Source organism: Macrotis lagotis, chromosome 5 (genome assembly GCF_037893015.1).
Source record: "Macrotis lagotis isolate mMagLag1 chromosome 5, bilby.v1.9.chrom.fasta, whole genome shotgun sequence".
Classification (NCBI taxonomy): Eukaryota; Metazoa; Chordata; class Mammalia; order Peramelemorphia; family Peramelidae; genus Macrotis; species Macrotis lagotis.
The window spans coordinates 165,272,246-165,291,496 of record NC_133662.1 but is presented as its reverse complement, the minus strand read 5'-3'; the positions used below and the strand labels follow the sequence as shown (position 1 = coordinate 165,291,496).

The 19,251-nt window shown below is 34.2% G+C and overlaps 1 protein-coding gene across 4 annotated transcripts in view; it reads right to left on the bottom strand.

Moving 5' to 3' along the window:
• Nucleotides 1-19,251, bottom strand: part of PLEKHG1 (pleckstrin homology and RhoGEF domain containing G1) — a 270,972-nt gene that overhangs the window by 29,396 nt on the left and 222,325 nt on the right. For all 4 annotated transcript variants that reach the window (XM_074187815.1, XM_074187814.1, XM_074187816.1 and 1 more), the window contains 7 exons: nt 13,963-14,032; nt 9,473-9,519; nt 5,921-6,071; nt 2,069-2,200; nt 1,183-1,365; nt 984-1,079; nt 712-798 (listed from right to left, as the gene is read on the bottom strand). In XM_074187815.1, coding sequence (XP_074043916.1) covers nt 712-798; nt 984-1,079; nt 1,183-1,365; nt 2,069-2,200; nt 5,921-6,071; nt 9,473-9,519; nt 13,963-14,032 — 766 coding nt within the window. The remainder of the gene's footprint in view (nt 1-711; nt 799-983; nt 1,080-1,182; nt 1,366-2,068; nt 2,201-5,920; nt 6,072-9,472; nt 9,520-13,962; nt 14,033-19,251) is intronic.

Sequence of the window (19,251 nt, the reverse complement as noted above, 5' to 3'; positions counted from 1 at the left end):
TGACACTGGGGTAGGTCATACTCACCTAGAGTATCCCATGTTCCTGGGGTGGAACAAATAAAGAACCATCTGGGGAGTTTGGATCCACTGCTTTGCTCTTTGTGTATTCCCATCTATTCCCTGGATGTGTACCTCTATTCATGACTCCTCTAAATCTGAGTATAAGTTCCATTATAATTTATTGGTCACTGAAATTCATTTTAACTAATTTCTACCTTGACAAGTTTCTCTCCAGTTTTGACACACAAGTCAGTTTTATACTTTAAAAGAAAATTTTCCTGATATTGAGATGAAATATTTTCTCCTATTTGTGTTTTTGAGTATTTTGTTATTATAGAAAATGTTTTGTTATTGGATATTTTATTATTTCCTTTTCTCAAAGTAACTCAAAGTACTCAAAGTAACTTTGGAGATAACATTCTTAGGACTTTGTAAAAATCTTTGAAAATACTCAAGAGCACTCAACAGGCAACATTCTTGGAAAGGAGACAGTGTTCATCTCTGTAATAGGGTCATTTAAGTCACTGAAAGGTCACTTCTCTTAATCTATTATGCACTACTGCCAAAAAAAATTCAGACCTTATGTTCCTGAATTCAGTTTTCTGACTCCCCATATACCCCTGATTTCAATATTTCTTTCATTTCTAGTAGAACATTTCTTCTGGTCAGGCTATATTTCTAGGGCTTGAAAAGTTTTAAATTACATTTTACCTTAGCTGGAATTTTAGCAGCATGATTTTCTAGGATAAGTCTCTTCAGGTGTAGAATCCAAAGTCGTTTATCCTGTTGAGATTTAGCCTGTCAGGAGCAGATTGGAACAGTAAGATAACTTATATCTGCAAATCCAGAAAATACTAAGACCAATGTTAATGACTGAAAAACTCTGCTAGGAAATGTAGGAAACAGATCAAATAGATCAAAAAGAAGACTTGGAGCCACAAGAATCACACTGAGAAAAAAAAATAGAGGATTTTTTTTTTTACCTGCACTGTATGTTGAATCTTGGGATTTTTATAATGAAAGACACTAAAACTAAGTGGTTCCTTGGGAATCATTTCCACAAGCATGAGGTTGCCACACTAAAACAGAGAAAATATGAAAAGCCAGTGAGACATTTTTAGAAGGGAATGAAGACTCATAAATTATTTCAATATCAATGCCATTTCTAATACCTAGACATACCAGTATGTGAGCTTTGTAGGTAAAGGTTTCTTCTCTTTTCTTTGTGATCAGAAGCAGTTTGTCAAACAGGAACAACGTTCGCTCATTTTTAGCCCGCTGGATGCGGAATGTTCCTTCCAACACTAGCTCCCCATAGCTGGTCAGGTCTGGTCCCTTCCAGTTAGTCAGTAAACTCTGTATCTCCTGGAAGAACACACACACACACACACACACACACACACACACACACAAATATATATAAAATTGATTATTTATATTTATTATTTCCACAATAAATACAATTTGCAGATTATATATAAATGGGGAAGAAAGTTAAACAATTAACAATTAATTAATTGAATTTATATTCCAAGTTTGGTGGCATGACAGATGAAACTTAGCAATATACCTGCTAATTCAGGGCATCACTTAAGACTTAATAAAAATGAAGTTTGTGGATGATTATTTAATTGCTAGCACATTATTAATAACCCTACAAAAAACCCTCACTAAAGGTAATATTTAGCTGTTATATATTTTCAAAAACTTCATAAAGGGACTAATATATGAACTGCCAGTGGGGGAAAAATTGCTCTCCTCTCTTCTTAAACTTCTCCCTTTTCCAGATAACTATCTTAGAATGATTGATTTGAAAATCTTCCACTGAAAATTCAATTCCTTATATTGCATATTGAACTAAAAATTAGAGGAGGCAAAGAAATGATGTGTGGAAACTCTCTTGAACTTCCCACCCCTCCAAAACAAATAATTAGGAAGATAAAAGTTAACCAATGAGGAAGGTTTAATACTCCCTTAACATTTAATTAGGAAAATGCATACTCTAGCAATGAAAACAAAATCCATTGACAGGAAAATTCAATCAAACAAGGAGACAAGGAGAACTCACCTGCAGCCTGATTGCATGTTCATGTTTCCTCTTCATGTCATTAATGTGCCAGGCTACTCTCTGCATTGTGTCTATGGCCTCACGCACCACATCATAGCCATCAGTCTCCTTGTCAAGGTGATTTTCTATTTCCTAATGAAGTTAGTAAAGAAACATCTATTTTTTTTTCAAGGCAATGGGGTTAAGTGGCTTGCCCAAGGCCACACAGCTAGGTAATTATTAAGTGTCTGAGGTCGGATTTGAACCCAGTTACTCCTGACTCCAAGGCCGGTGCTCTATTCACTGCGCCACCTAGCTGACCCCTAGAAACATCTATTTTTGAAACATTTCTTCCACAAACATTTTTTCCACATCATTTTACAATGAGAAAATACCTACGTTATTTTGGGGGCCTCAGTTGTCTCATCTATAAAATATGGAATTCATATTACATGATCTCTAACACCTTTTTCATTTTTAGCCTTCTAAAACTTTCTTAGCATTTCATACTACTACTTAACCTTACCACTGGAATACTGCAATTTCAGTGATAAGAAAAAGTCAGAAAAATGAAATGAAGAAGTATAGCGAATTTCCAATGTTTGAATTTAGGGCTGGAGAGGTCCTCTAGAATGAAAGGTATGTGGGGCATGGTAGAGAAACAGAGCACTTTAATCTCTCCTACCCCCAGATTAAGCTCAGATAGCAAATTTAGAATGAGAAAGACTAATTTTGTTTCTTTGCTCTTATTATTATTATTATTGTTCTAAGAAATCATCTATTCTCTTTCAGGATTTACAATGTAGCAAGGGGATTCCTAAGTAGAGTCTTTTTTTTTTTAAGGTTTTTGCAAGGCAAATGGGGTTAAGTGGCTTGCCCAAGGCCACACAGCTAGGTAATTAATAAGTGTCTGAGACCGGATTTGAACTCAGGTACTCCTGACTCCAGGGCCGGTGCTTTATCCACTATGCCAACTAGCCGCCCCAGCAGAGTCTTTTCAATGTGGCTTCATTTTTTTTTTTGCTTCAAGTATTAAGATTTATGAGAGGTCATACCCAAATCCAATATATCATGACACAGAGAAATATAATTTACTTTTTGAATTAGCTATAATTTTAAAATAACCCCTGCTACTACTTTTTCCTTTCCCTTCTTTAGTCTTTTCACATATAATCAAAAGGACTGTTATTATATATTAACTACGGTAAGATTTTTTTTTTTTGCAAGGCAATGGGGTTAAGTGGTTTGCCCAAGACCACAGAGCTGGAAGATTTGAACTCAGGTCCTCCTGACTCCAGGGCCAGTATAGTAAGATTTTTTAAAAATATATTCCATTGGAAAAAATCTGATTTAGATGTTACATCAGTCAGGCAGGTAACACTACTGACTAGAATATGTCATAGTGAGACTGTTTAATTTGCAGGGCTAGTCTTGGATGATGCCATGGTGGAATTCCTGGCACAATTTGATGTTTTCAAGACTCATTTAGATGATGGAATAGTAAATAAGTCTATAGTTGTCAATAGCTTTGCAATGTTTTTAATTTTGAAATTAGGAATACTTGATAATGCGTTTTGATGGGCAAAGGAGTTTCAAAAGATGAACTCTCAGGGCTTGCACACCTAACTGAGTAATTCCAGGTGAATCGCCTGTTCTGTTATACAGCTAGATCCAAACTGAAATTATATAGTTTTAAACCCACAATATGTTTAAACCAATATAAACTGAACTTAAATAAAATCAATCCATTTAAAGGTCACAAAATAATTTTAAAAACATCTATAACTTTAGAGTCACTTTGTCAACAAAATTAATTTGAGAGGGAAATTAGTTAAAATTTTAAAAATGTGGATTTTTATATAGTATAGCTTTGACCTTCCTATCAAAGGAACAAAGGAATACCAAATGCAACTGAATATTTTTTTTATAAAATATCATTTTGATTCTTTTACATAAAGTCTTTCCTGATGCCTCCTGACTGCTAGTGCCATCTCTCTCTATAGTACCTCTCACTCTTTTTTTCCTTCCCTCCCTCCCTTCCTTCCCTTTTCTTTCTATCTTACTTTTTAAAAATTATCTATGTATATATGATATTCCTCACCTTCCATCCCCCAGTACAATACAAGGTTCTTGAGAAGAAAGACTATTTCATTTTTGGTTTTGTATTCCCCAGCATCTTGCAAAGTGAATGAGAATCAGTTAATCAATAAAATATACACTAAGTACCACACTGTATTAAGAGCTGGGGACATAAAAAAACACCAGAAACAAACCCATTCTCAAGGATATCACAATGTAATAGGGTACATATGCAAGGTACATATCATATATAGATATATTTAATAGTAAAATATAGCATAACAGTATATATTAAATATATTCTATTGTTAAGAAATATATTACCAATTAGCTAAAATTAAATATATAATCAATGTATTACTATATATACTCTGACTAGAACAGTTTAAATTTCCTCATCCATAAAGTGAGGGGGGTTAGATTAAGAGCCTCAAAGATGATTCTCTATTACTGGTAGGATGTTTTATCCTAGAGACATTTATAGTTCATCAGAACCTAGCTCCATCGTAACTATTCCAGTCTTATTACATGCTGTTCCCTCTTGTCTATGTGCTCAACAATTCAGTCTTATTACTTTTCCATAGAGGTCAATGAAATCTCTCAAATCTGTGCCTTTGAACTGGTTATATATCTCATGTCTGGGATGGTCTCCCCTCCTCCCACTCACCCTTGTCTCTTGAGGTCCCTTCCAAGATTCATCCCAAGTGCCATGTTTTGAGAGGTCTTTCCTGTTTTCCCCAGCAACTAGTGCCTCCTCTACTTTGTGTATATTAGGCATCTCTGTATACATGCAACACACACACACACACACACACACACACATACACACACACACACTGTTTTCCCTATATGTTCCATGAGGGAAAAGAACTCAATTCACTTCTGTTTGTATCCTCCAGTGACCAGAAGAGTTCTTGGCAGACAAATACTTGCTGATTAATTGATTGTTCCATCTCCAAACATATTACACAAAAAAACCTACTTTGCCTTAGACCTAATTGTTTTGACTAGTAGAATAGATTGAGAGAAAGGATTATGAAGAGGTATCTCAATTTAAATTATCTTGTTTCCACAAAGTTATATAAAACAGCATATAAATATTGACAAATGAAATGAAAATTTATATGTTTACTGAGAGCAAAACTTATTGAACTGTTCCCATTTTCCTCTTTGTGGGTTACTGCCACACCAAATCAAATCTAGGACAAATAAATATCCCCATGAAGTCTAGCACATGGGAGACAAACTGCTTTCTTTTAAATTATAACTTCCTATTTGATGCAGGAGCCACTCAGCAAGACCATGCCCTAGGACAGGCCTGGTGGCCAAAGACATTTAAACAATATTAAGAGTCCCAGAAAGGTATAGTCTGCCAGTAATTCTCCCAAACAAGAGATTTATTGGACATATTCATTGGACTTTTTTTTTTTAGATTTTGCAAGGCAATGCGGTTAAGTGGCTTGCCCAAGGCCACACAGCTGGGTAATTATTAAGTGTCTGAGGCCGGATTTGAACTCAGGTACTCCTGACTCCAAGGCCAGTGCTCTATCCACTGTGCCAACTAGCCGCCCCATTCATTGGACTTTATCTTGGACATATTCAACAATACTACATGCTCAGTATCCGTACTTCAGAAACTTCTTAATTAAAATGTAGAAGTCAACTGTAAAGTGCAAAATACAAAAAAGAAAAAAAAGAACCCTCATATGCCATCCCTGCAAATTAAAATGCACTCAAGTACTTTAGACATAAAGATATTTTGTAAAGATATTTGTATATTTTGAAGATGCTTACATGTAAAAGCAAATGATACTTGAGGATCCGCTGAACAGGCTTCAAAAGGTACGATCCTAAAGGAAGTGAGTGATGGAGAGTTTCCTGACGTTCTCTGAAGAACTTGGCTACCATTTTGTTCCTCATGCACTCTGTTAGCACGGCTACTGATCTGTAAATAAAATCCATGATGCACAGTGAAGACCCATAACTGATATTTACTAAATCATTTAAACATGTTATATGAGGAAGATGATCATTTGTGAGGCTGTGATGGGGCATTTTATATTGGAGTACCTAGATTTCAAAGAACAGTCAAGCTAATTGGTTAGTTAATCAGATTATTAGATCATCTGAAATATGTGACATCTCACAAAGTAAAGAAGATACAACAAAAGGAAATACTATCGATGTCAAACTATGCAGTTATGTAGGGGCATAAGGGACTTTTCTCTAACATTCCACATACTGCACCACTGACCTTCAATGCCTTTTTCAATTCTGTCAGTCTATTTTCATTACCACCTTCAAAATCTTGCTCAATATAACTTTAATGTTTGTATCTGACTGGTTGCTCTTTTTTCTTCATACTTTTTAGCCTTTATATATTATACATGCTAGGTTAGTTTGTACTTATACCATTCTGGGGAGTTATTCACCTGTTTCATAGAATCAAAGATTTACAACTGGAAGTGATCTTAAAATTCACAGCATCCAACCTCTCATCTGTAAAACAAAGGAGTTAAACCAGGTAACTTTATAGTCCTTTCTATCTCTAAATCTTTGTGGGCGAAGGTGCTCTTTGTAGGCAGGATCTATGTCCCTTCTATTTCCTTTGTATTCTTTTCATGCTTTCGATAAGTGCTATTCACATAATAGGTTCTCAAATGCTGTTATAATTGACTTTCTATTTGGTTTTTTCAACCTGAAGCATTAGGCATATAACAAAATAAAAGAGAGATTTTGTGGGTAGACAAATCTCGAACTCTCTAAACATAGCCACTTTTTTTAAAAGAACATTTTCATTACTAATAAGGTCACTTAAAATATCACTACATCACAGATTATTACCATATTCTAAGGAATAGTAGCAATTATGAGTTATAAATTATAAGAAGAAAGCAAAGTTTGGTACATCCTGCTTTAAGGAAACCCAAGAGTAAGATTGCCAGGTACCCCAAACAGTCAAATCTACTGATGCCAGCCTTCCCTATAATGTATATGTTAGGCATCTCTATAATGTCTGAGACATGCAGTTGTAGAAGACATTAGCACAAAACTAAGAAGAGTTGAGAGCTCAAAGGTTCTTTTCTAACAATATGCTTCTTAAATTTGAGGCATTAAAATGAGATTCTTTTATAGAAGAAACCATAGAAATAAATTGGTTTACTACTGCTCTCATTATCAGTACCAAGAGAGGTATATGTTGCCAGAGGTGTTCCTCGTGGTCCTGAAGGATGGCCTGTGAGATGATCTAATAAAAGAGAAATTCCACTGGTCCCCTGGATGCTTCTGTTTATGGATGCCATTGCATAAATTTAATCTTCAGAATACCACCAAGCCTCCTTAATGAGATCCATCACAATCTATGATGGGAGCAATTTCTAAACATCTCACCCTATTCAAGTTAGGTTAGTTTTTCCCTAAAGGATTGAAAATTACCTTGAGATTTATTTTGATCAGGAGCCCAATGTTACTAGCTGGCTATATGAATATTAAACAGTTTCATAGAGTCTTGGGTCTGCTTTGATGTTTAGCTGGTGGACCACAGTGGTCAATTTAGAGGCAGGGGAGCTTTACTCAGCTGAGTTAACTTAGGGTATTCTCAATGCATCATCTTCTCTCTTTATGGCTAAGTAAATCTCCTTTTGTTAACTCTTTAATGAACTTTGAGTATCTCATTTTTCATCCAAAATGGAAGATAAACTACCAGAGGATTGGTCTGAGCCAGGCCTAAACTAGAAACACCACCCAAAAATCTGGGTCTAAAAGTTTTCATAGGAAAAACCAAGTAGATGAAGAAAGTCTATTGCCAAGACTTAGTTGAGTGAGCAGGTTACCATTTTAGTCTATCAGCACAATTATTTTGGGCAGTCACTGTAAATGGATAAAAAGTTAGGCCTATAACTGAATAGAAGAGGACGAGAGGGCTGAATTGCTTTGGGGAAATTGTGGAAAGTTTTTTATAATATCAAGTTACTATCTTTTAAGAAAATACCAATATTATTACAGTGATGTTGGGTACTAGAATGAAATGTAGTAGAAAGATGGCTGATTTTGGAGTTGGGAAAATCTGGTTTCAAATTCTGCTAAAATTAATGTCTATGTGACTGTAATAAGTTACTCAACCTTTCAATGTCACTGGGAAGCTAAAATTATATAAGGCTAAAAAGTTATGAGTATAAAGATGTTGTTGATCTATATTGGAGAAAGATGTTTCTATTCCAGAAATTACCCACACTTAAGAAATCACAGGGACACATACACACTCTTCTCATTCAATTAAAATACATTCTTATAGTAATACAACACAGCAGTAAGTCACAGAATATCATGTATTCTAAGTAATGTAAATTTCAAGTTATTCAAAGGGAGATGGAGAAATGCAAAAGTGGCATAAATAGGCTGCCATATATTATTAATAATGTAAAGAAGTATACAAAAGTAGGCAAAAAAGTCATCAAGGAAATGTGTAATCAATAAAGAAATAGATTGTATCAGAAGAACGAGAAACAAAAGAAGGAGCTTGAATTCTGTAGTGGCAAAGAATCTGAATAAAAGCCTATATAGTTTAAATAGATTCTTCATAGATAAATTTTTGGAAGATCTGGACAAAAATTAGAAAAGTCTTAGAATGGTTACAAAATTCACCACTTGAGGGCATACTTTACTTTTTAAATATATTCTGGGAAGTGTGTACTCAAGTGTCCCTAGCTTTCTTCAAAGCTCAGGTCATATGCTGTCTTCTCCTAGACTCTCTCTCTCCCTCCAATTATCATCTATATGTTTATCTATAAAGATATATCATTTGAAAAGAATGTAAACACTTTAAGACCAGGGTCTTTTTTTTTGGTTTTGTCTGAATTTATACTTCCATTGAATGAAGTAATTGATTAATAAATGGTTGTTAGTTATATTACCTTCATGGATGCTGATAACAGATCTACCAAAGTATTCTTCAATTCTAGAGAAATGTATACTTGAGCAATTATTGATTCTAATTTCCAAGAATTTTAAAGCAAGCCACATATTATTTGGGTTCATAAACTATTATCATTCCATAATATTCTACTTTTTAAAAGTCGGATTCAGAAATTATAAGTAATTGATGCAGAAGGAGAATTTACTGATTTAGTTTTGGGAAATGTCAATGGGTTTTTTAAAAATATCAGTTCAATAACAAATGATTTTTCATGCATTTTTAATGTTTCCCCTTTTGAATTTTTATCTATCCTTTTAAGCCAATATCAAATGCCACTCTCTCCAGGAATTCTTCCTCAGCCCTTTCCCTTCAAGTAGAGAGGACAAATTTTATTTATAAATATGGATTTTCCTTGCATCTCAGATATATACCTTGGATAATTGGTGCAATACTGTGTATAAATGTGAAAATCTTCACTCTGCAAGAGAAAAAAGAGTTAAGGCTTAAGTAATCAAAGACCAAAGTAATGAATTAACAAAAAGAATACATTTCAGGTTTATATCTATCTATTCTATTCTATTCTATTCTATTCTATTCTATTCTATTCTATTCTATTCTATTCTATTCTATAGCTATCATATATTATATCTATTTATCTGTACATATACACATATGAATATAACATATTTATAAATTATATAAAAATATAAAAATCAAATAAATAAATAAATTTAAATTTTTAATAGGTAGTTAAGTGGAAAAATGGGTAGAGTGCTAAATGATCCTGGAGGCAGGAAGACATAAATTCAAATCTGGTCTCAGACATTTACTAGCTGTGTGACATTAGTCAACCTGTTTGCTTTAGTTTCACCTACAAAATGAGCTGGAGAAGGAAATAACACTCCAGTATCTTTGCCCCCCAAATATCAAATGAGATCATGTTAAGTTGGACACAAAACAACTGAACAACAGCAACAACATTCCCTTCAATTACTTAGTTTAATGGATGACAACTCTTTTCAATAGTGCTCTTGGGTTACTAATATCTTTTCTTGACAATTCCTTACACAAGTAATCCCGATTCAGTCTGAAATAGTGATCCTGCAGCAAAGAAACAATATAAAAAGCTAAGAAGGAGCCCTGTACTTGAAAGGAATGTGAAAAGATTTCTCCTCTTGATAAAAAAAAAAAACCCATGACAAAACAGGACTTGGCGATCTAATAGATTAACTTATGAAAACATTTTCAATAGAATTCTGAAAAGGAAAAATAATTATATGAAAATGTCCAGACCTTCCGGTCTTGTCACTCCATTTCACACATAAAACAAAATTTAAATAATGGACTCCTGAAGGAAGGGGCTGAGCTTACCTTTCTTTGTACTCCCCAGCACTTAGCAGAGTAGCTGACACATGGTAAGTGCTTAATAATTACTTAATGTCTGCTCAAAGCCAATTTTATACCTGAAATGAACTATTCAATATCAGCCTTTAGAACTTCATTTTAATTTTTTAAAGAAGTCTTTTTCTGTACAAATCAATTTATGATTGATTTATCATAGCTGTGCCATTTTCCAAAAAGGGAGATATACATCGTTCTGTCAAAGGGTTCCTCAAAATATATTCAGGTCCATAAAAACATCTGGTTTAACATTAGTTAACGTGATCCTGAACCTTGGAATAGTTTTGCTATTGGCAACATTTTCCATGGATGTTTACAGATGCTCATTTACCAATTAGATAAAGAGTTTTGAATTACAACCTATTATAGAACATTTCTGGAAGAAGAGTTACAACCCTGAAAAGCACATCAAACTTAGAATTAGGACAAATTATGATAAAATTGTTTTATTTTCATAAAATCATTAATAATAGAACCAGCATCTTGAAGTCAAAACTGCAATGAAGTGGATTAAGATTATTATGAATGATACAGTTCATCATCTATGATTATGAATATATCTAAGTTATAAACATGTACACAGGAGAACTAGTGTCAGAGTAAGAAGGGACCTTGGAAGTTATTGAATCCAACCCTTCATTTTACAAATGAAATTCAGGGGGCAGTTAGGTGGTGCAGCTGACAGAGCACCTGCCCTGGAGTCAGGAGGACCTGAATTAATCAAATCTGGCCTCAAACACTTAATAATAATTACTTAGCTGTGTGACCTTGGGCAAGTCACTTAGCCCCACTGACTTGCAAAAAAAACCCCACCAACAACAAAAATGCCAAAAGAAATTCAGATACTGAGCAGGAGAATTATCTTCCAGAGACATACGTGCATTTATAGTAGGATTCAAACTCACTTCTTCTTGACTCAAAATCCAGTACTCCATCTACTATGCCACCTAGCTATAAATACCCATACAAATGCAATATTATGATGTATTGTTTAGTAATTTTGATTATGTTTACTCTTTATGACCCATTTTGGGGGTTTTCCTGGCAAAGATCCTGGATTAGTTTACCATTTCCTTCTCTAGCTCATTTTACATATGAGGACACTGAGGCAAGTCAAGTGATGTCACTTGCCCAGAGTCTCATAGCTGGATTTGAGTGTCTGAGGCTATATTTGAACTCAGGCCTTCCTCATTCTTGACCCAACATTCTATTCACTGTACCACCTAGCTGCAGTAGTACTAATTTCCATTAATGCAGACTATTCAAATTCAGAATTTAGAACGTATTTTAACTAAACCTGACACAGCAAATCTCATTTATAAATGTGAAAAATTAGAGATTATTATTAAACTTTTCAAGAGACTTAATTGAAGCTCAGAAATATATAATTCATTTACCAAAAATGCATAATTTTTCAGAAACATATCTGAAAATATTCTATAATAAGCAAGAATGAAGTTTTCCTTTATGACTTTTCTAATGAACATAAAGATTCTTGAGAGAGTTAACACATTGACTTAAATGATTATAACTGATTGGGAGCTGAGATAAGGGATAAGGAGAAATAGTTAAGTTTGATGGCACATGAAGTGGATGACAACATCCCTGAAAGTGGTAAGATAATTAGGTTCTCCAGGAAAGAATTTCCATTTCCATTAGTAGTCAACAATTCTACTATAGGAACTCTCTTCTCCTTTTGCAAGGAACAGGTAAGGAACAATTATATTATTCTTTGGTAGAAAAAGTTTCATTTAACCTTAAAGATCCCTTCTCCACCCCCCAAATAAAAAAAAGGTCAAAAATGAATCCCTGTGTAGGCATCAGTGATTTACATGAAAGTGGGAACCTGCTTAACATCTTTCATTAATGGCCTGCTCAATTTAAAGTAATCTTCTATGCCTCCCCCAGTTAAACAGCTGGTTTGACTTCAGAAAACCTAACAGTTCTAAATTTCAGGGTGCTGAGTGAAAAATGTTCCATGCCAGAACCAAGCTCCCTCAGAGCCTTCCTTACATGTAAATGTATGGAGTGCTTAAGTAAGCCTTCTAATTAAACCTGGCAACATTACAATGAAGAAGGAGGCTTGGGAAATGCCAATGGGATATATAAACAAACTTTTATGTGAATAATTAAGCCAGGGCTAAGCTTATGTTCCCACCCCTTTAATCATTGCTCCTGATTATAACTACCATTAAAAGCTAAATGTTTCCGAACTCTTCTCTCTAACTGATGATCTGTGGCTACTTGAACATAGACCTTCTTTGATGGATAAGAGCATCTCTTTTGGCCTGTTTCTTTCTGTCTTCTTTTTATGTCCCTACTCTTCAGTATTTTATAATGAATAATTATTACATGGAAGTAAATTGTGAAAAGAATAATGCGTATATGCTGTAGTTACCTTTTGTTTTACACTGAGAGCAACATCACTTTTTAAAAACTGATAAAATACAGGGTGGTATGTCTGGATTAAAAACCACTCATACTTTATAGTCCTTGGGTAGTAGCTGCAGAGAGGGGCTCCCCATTTAGATAGGAGCACACTTAGCCTATTTGTCTGAAACTGGTCAACTTGAGAAAGAGTAGAATTAGATATGTGATATTATTGGACTTGAGTTATAAATAAAATGCCAGTCTTTTGTAGAGTTCAAAGTTACTCTCAGTGACTTTCGCAAAAACCCTGACTATATTTAAAACCACAATTGCACAAATTATGTGACACTTTTAAAAAATTCTATTTTTAATTTATGGAGTAAGCAAGCATTTCTAGAACACAGTACAATAAAAAGATGATGGTAGATGAAACTTCAAATCTATTATGCACAACTTATTCTTCTAGTCAAACATACAGCAAAATTATCATATAAATTTCTTTTTTTTCTTCCTTCCCTCCCCACCTACCCCTAAAGATGGCTACTATTAGACATAAATAGGTACATATAAAACTATTCTATACATATTTCTATTTATCAGTTCTTTCTCTAGATACAGGCAGCATTTTTTTTAAAAGATTTTTTTCAGTCTAATAGTACATTATTTGAAGCCTGTGTAAGTTACTGGAAATTTCAGAGAAACACTATTGCTTTTCTTCATCTGAACCTCAGACTCCTCTGGGCTCATCTCCAGATTCGAGAACTTCTTGGCCATTTCAATATCATGCAGTTTTCCATTCCCATTCCACTTTCTATCCACTACTTAAATGTTTTTTAGTTTTCCTTTTTTGCATTAGTTTGCCCAGTGTTGTTGAGACACGGTCCTATTGTTCAACATTCCCTTATTCTTGCCTCTCTCCTGTCCCCTAAAAGCTCACAGTTTTTTATAGGATAAAATAAACAATTTATTTCAATTATAAAATTTCATCTAAAATAATAAGATTTTTTTCTCTGTCATTGATCTTTTTTCTTGAAGAAACTGCAATTATAATATTTGCACATTAAAAAGAGACTATTCTTTAAAACTATAAAACAAAAGCAATTGTATCCTTGCTGGTCAACCCTGGCACAGACTAGTAAATCGATCTTACCTTAGATACAAAACATTCTGCTATGGCCACTGGATCATTTTCGCAATTTTCCAAATCTTGCAAAAGTCCACTATTAACAAAAAAACACAAGCAAGTAAAAAAAAAAGTTAATTTGCAGTCTTTCAGAATGATTGACATTTTTATTTAGTTATATACAAGGGAGTTTATGGTGCTAGGTGGTACTGAACTTGGAATGCAGAAGACCTACTTCAAATTCAGACTCTGATTCTTTGATACTAGTTGTGTGTTTCTGGACAAACCACTTAACCTTTGTTTCAGTTTCCTAACCTGTAAAATGGGGATAATAAAAATAATAATGACTTATTTCTAGGGTTGTTGTGAGGATAAAATGAAATAAAATTTTTGAGTTGCTTTCTATAGAGAGCACTCTCTAAATTATCTTTACAAGTTAAAATATTACAATTGCTTTTCTCTGCCAAAATATGATAGCTGCCTTAAATACTATAATAAAAATAAGATTTTAACTCAAAAATTACAAAGAGCAGTTAAAGGCAGGTTTTATTACTCAGTAAATGGTAAATAATTCTTTTTTTTTTTTTTTTTGCAAGGCAATGGGGTTAAGTGGCTTGCCCAAGACCACACAGCTAGGTAATTATTAAGTGTCTGAGGTTGCATTTGAACTCAGGTACTCCTGGCTCTAGGGCCAGTGCTCTATCTACTGCGCCACCTAGCTGCCCCTGGTAAATAATTCTTACCAACTGTCATGAATCACTCTAAAAAAGGAAATACTTTTTTCCTTAACAAAAAGGGTATTGATTTTAAAGTCAGAAGATTTGAGGTCAAATACCATATTCATATATTTTTCTTTCCTGACTCCATCTAATACCACATCACTATCTTTTATTCATCTTGGATGTCTTACAGGCATCTCATAGTCAACATGTCCTACTCCTTGGCATATGTTATGATCCCTCAACACTGGCCTTTTTGCACTTCCTTTATATTCTATCTTACAACTTGTACCTTTTTCTTGTCTATCCTTATATTAAGAATGCCCTCTTTCTTTCCTCAGCCTCCTGCCTTCTCAGCTCAAATCCAACCTTCTGCAAGAAGTCTTTCCTAATTCTCCTACTCTCTCTCTCTCTCTCTCTCTCTCTCTCTCTCTCTCTCTCTCTCTCTCTCAGCAATGGGGTTAAGTGACTTGTCCAAGGTCACACAGCTAGGTAATTATTAAGTGTCTGAGGCTGGTTTTGAACTCAGATCCTCCTGATTACAGGGCCAGTGCACTATCCACTGTACCACCTAGCTGCCCCCTTTTGTTTCTAACCCTCAGAAATTATCTGTAACTTATTTTATCCACAATTGATTACATGGCATTTACTCCATTAAAATATGAGATCCTTGAGGGAAGGAGCTACATTTTTGCCTACCTTTGTACTTTAAGCCCTTAGCACAAGCCCTGACTTGTGTAAGTAGTAGATAGCAAACACTTAATTATTACTTGCTGATTCATGGACTGTCTTATCATCTTCCTCCTTCTATTTTCCTCCCTTCTTCAAATCAAGGGTACCAACATCCTCCAAGGCAGCCACACATACAACTTAATTGTCATCTCCAACTTCTCATTTTCCTGACTTGCTTTCACCTTTGTCCAATATATTGCCAAAGCTTGTCATTTTTAATTTCACAACATTCTCCTGTACATTCTTTCCTTCCTCTTTTCTTCTAACATAGCTCCTACTCTAATATAGGCCCTCATTACTTTTACCTAGATTATTTAAAAAAAAACTTTTAAATTTCTCCCAATTCCATTCCATTCTTGATTCAGCTTCCAAAGTGATTTTCCTTATGATACCTCCATGTAAAGTCTCTATTCCTTTCAGAAACAAATATAAGATCCTCTGTTTGGCATTTCACAACCTGTACTATTTCTATCTTTCTAGTCATCTTTATACTTTACAAACTCTACAATCTGGCTACATTACTGGTTGTTAAGCACAAAGGACATCTCATTTCTAGACTCCGTGTCTTTGCATTGGTTATCTCCATGCCCTTGAATCTTCTTCTTCTTCTTCTTCTTCTTCTTCTTCTTCTTCTTCTTCTTCTTCTTCTTCTTCTTCTTCTTCTTCTTCTTCTTCTTCTTCTTCTTCTTCTTCTTCTTCTCTCTCTCTCTCTCTCTCTCTCTCTCTCTCTCTCTCTCTCTCTCTCTCTCTCTCTCTCACACACACACACACACACACACACAAAATCTACTTGTTTTCCTAAGTGCTGTCAAGCTGTCAAGACTCAGTTCAAATTTCATTTTCTACAAGAGGTTTTTCTAAGTCACCTTCCTTCTTTCCCCACCTATGTCATTCCTCTGTAAATACTTTTCATTTACTTTATATGTATCTTGTATGTTCAGAAATTATTTATCTGTTCTATTATCCATTAGAATTCAAACCCTTTAAGAGGAGGGATAGTGTTTTTACCTTTATATTTTCAATGCATAGGCCTGGGTTTACCATGTTAATTGGCTTTAAACTGGTCTAAAATGATATCTGTAAAGAAACTCTAGAAGATGATATTAAACATGGGAATAAAAGCTAATGAAAAAAATGGCAGACAGGAGACATCTAGGACAGATTCCTTATCAGTCATATAATTAGCTTAAAAATACTGACAATCTTATCCTGACAAGAAATTACTCATCTACTCTAATTTTGAAATAATCTAGAGCTTGTGAAATATGGATTTACATTCACTATCATTAACAATAAACTTTATCCTAGGCATGTATTACATCTTGAAATGTTAAATAATGCTAGTATTAAACTATAATGGTAAATAAGACATTTAGGAAATAAATTTTTATGCCAAAACAGTCATATTATCATAGTTAAGTCATTTAACTTCTCTGGCCTTCAGTTTCTTCAACCTTTGTAAAGCCAAGGGATTAGACTAGTTGATTTCTAAGGTACTCCCTGGATACACAACCTAATGACTTGCAAAAACTCCCATATCTCTATATGGAAACTTGGAAATGGAATTTTCGAGTAAGTTTAAAAAAAACTTCAAAATAAAATTTTTCAAAGGCATCTTCCAATTAATTTCTTTAAAGAAATGAATTGACATCAGGGAAGATGGAAATGAATCATCTCAATTTCCACAAAAGCCTGAGGTTAAATGGTAGATGGAATTGAAAAATGAGTACCATTACAATCAGTGCATCTATTAACACACATCTTCCTTTGGAATTGAGGTGTCTTTTTGAGCTATCTTTTTCAGTTAAGACAACTATGAAAACAAAACATGACAATAAACAAAACTTAGAATCAAATCTTAGAATTGTGGTATCAGAACAAAAATCAAACCAAGATTTAAAAAAATAATGAGAGCAAAAGTCTTTTTGTATAATAATATAAAATGATTTATTTAAATCTTTTAATTTTTCAATTTGTTTTATAATAAAAATGATATGTTAATATAGTAGCACATGAATTTAATTCATAAATGAATATATATCTATACACACATATATTTAGGGTGTTTTCCAAATTATTTTTACTAAAGTATTGCAAGATCACTCAGTCTATAAACATTTATTTATAGTGCCCTACTATGTACTGAGCACTATGATTATGAAAAAGAAAGATCTCCATATTCTCAAAAAGTTTACAGTCAAAGGGGTGAAGATAATACATAACAGGAAGCCTAGTAGGAAGAACAGAAAGAAGTTGTCCATTACTATGCCATGATGGAAAAGTCTACAAGAGTGGAACCACATTGGAAATGAAGAGATAACTGAGCTGGTATCCTTCCTGAAACATAGGCTTTGGAGTTCATGGCACCATGTCCTATGATTATAGGGGTAGAGTGAACATATGAGATATGATTGCCAAGGCAATCACATGCTGAGAGACTACTGGTCTATGCACTTCATTTACTATTTAATTATCCAGTTTTCTTTCTTTTTTTTCTTAAATTTAAGGTTATGGAGTTAAATGACTTGCCCAAGGTCACACAGTTAGGCAATTATTAAGTGTGTCTGAGGGCAAATTTGAATTCAGGTCTTCTTGACTCCAGGGCTGGTGCTCTATCCATTGCGCTACCTAGCTGCCCCTAGTTTTTCATCTTTTTAATATATTCATCTTTTATCTCTTCAATGATACTACCTGCTCCTTAACCATGGAATCCTTTCTTATACTTCTTGTATTCTCTTGACACTTACCTATCTTACAAAATAACTGTTGATTGATTCACTATTTCTTACTCGTTCATCCTGGGGTATAAACAAATATGCTTTTGCATTCAAGCCAACATCTGTATATTTTTGCATTGACTAGTACTTTCTCATACTGTTTAATTCTGTTTTACATTTTCTCTGACTTAATATCCCCAACTCTTTTTTAGTTATTTTGTCAACATGCCTAGATGAAAGGGTTAAAAATGAACTTTTCAAGTATCGTCTCCCCATCCTTCCTCACTCTTGTCCAATTCATATCACTAAAGATAATCAAAACTAAAAGACAGGAAAAGAGTGGATGAGAGTGTTTTGACCATCAGGTTCAATGGATTTAATAGAAGGTCAGAGGGCAGAAACAGTTAAAGATGAAGAGAATATAAAAAAGGTATTCCAGTTTGGTGCCATAGTGGATAGAGTGCCAGAGTTGCAGTCAGAAAGACCTGATTTCAAGTTGTACCTCAGACATTTACTAGCTCTATGGCCCTGGATAAGTCATTTAACCACTGTTTGCCTCAGTTTCCTCATCTGTCAAATAGGAATAGTAATAGCACCTATGTATTGTTGATTAAATGACATCATGATTTTAAAGTGCTTAACAAAATGCCTGGCTAAATAAATGCTATATAAATGTTAGCTATCATCATCATGAATAGCACTTGGTAGTTTGCAAAGAATTTTCTTCACCACAATCCTGTGAGGTAAATGAGGCAAACATTCCCATTCTATAGTGAGATTTTAAGAGGTTTAATGAATTGCTCCTTAGTCACAGAGCTGAAATATTCCTGAGGCAGGATTCAAACCCAGGTGTGAAGCTGAGGGTCAATTTTCCATTTCTACCATTTCTTTCCCCATATTCTCTTCTATTATTTTTCCCTAAGACCCAAGAAATTTTATAGTAAAACACAAAATATCAACAAGGAATCCAGGGAAGGAAGATCATCAATATAAAGTGTGAAAGAAGTGAGTGGAGTGGGAGAAAGCGCATTTTAATGTACTACTCTTGGAAGGAACTAAGCATTCTCAGTTATATCTCATAGATTCTTGGACCAGGTACATACAGATACACATTAAGGCTAAAAGGAAGAGAAAAAAGGAGAGATAAT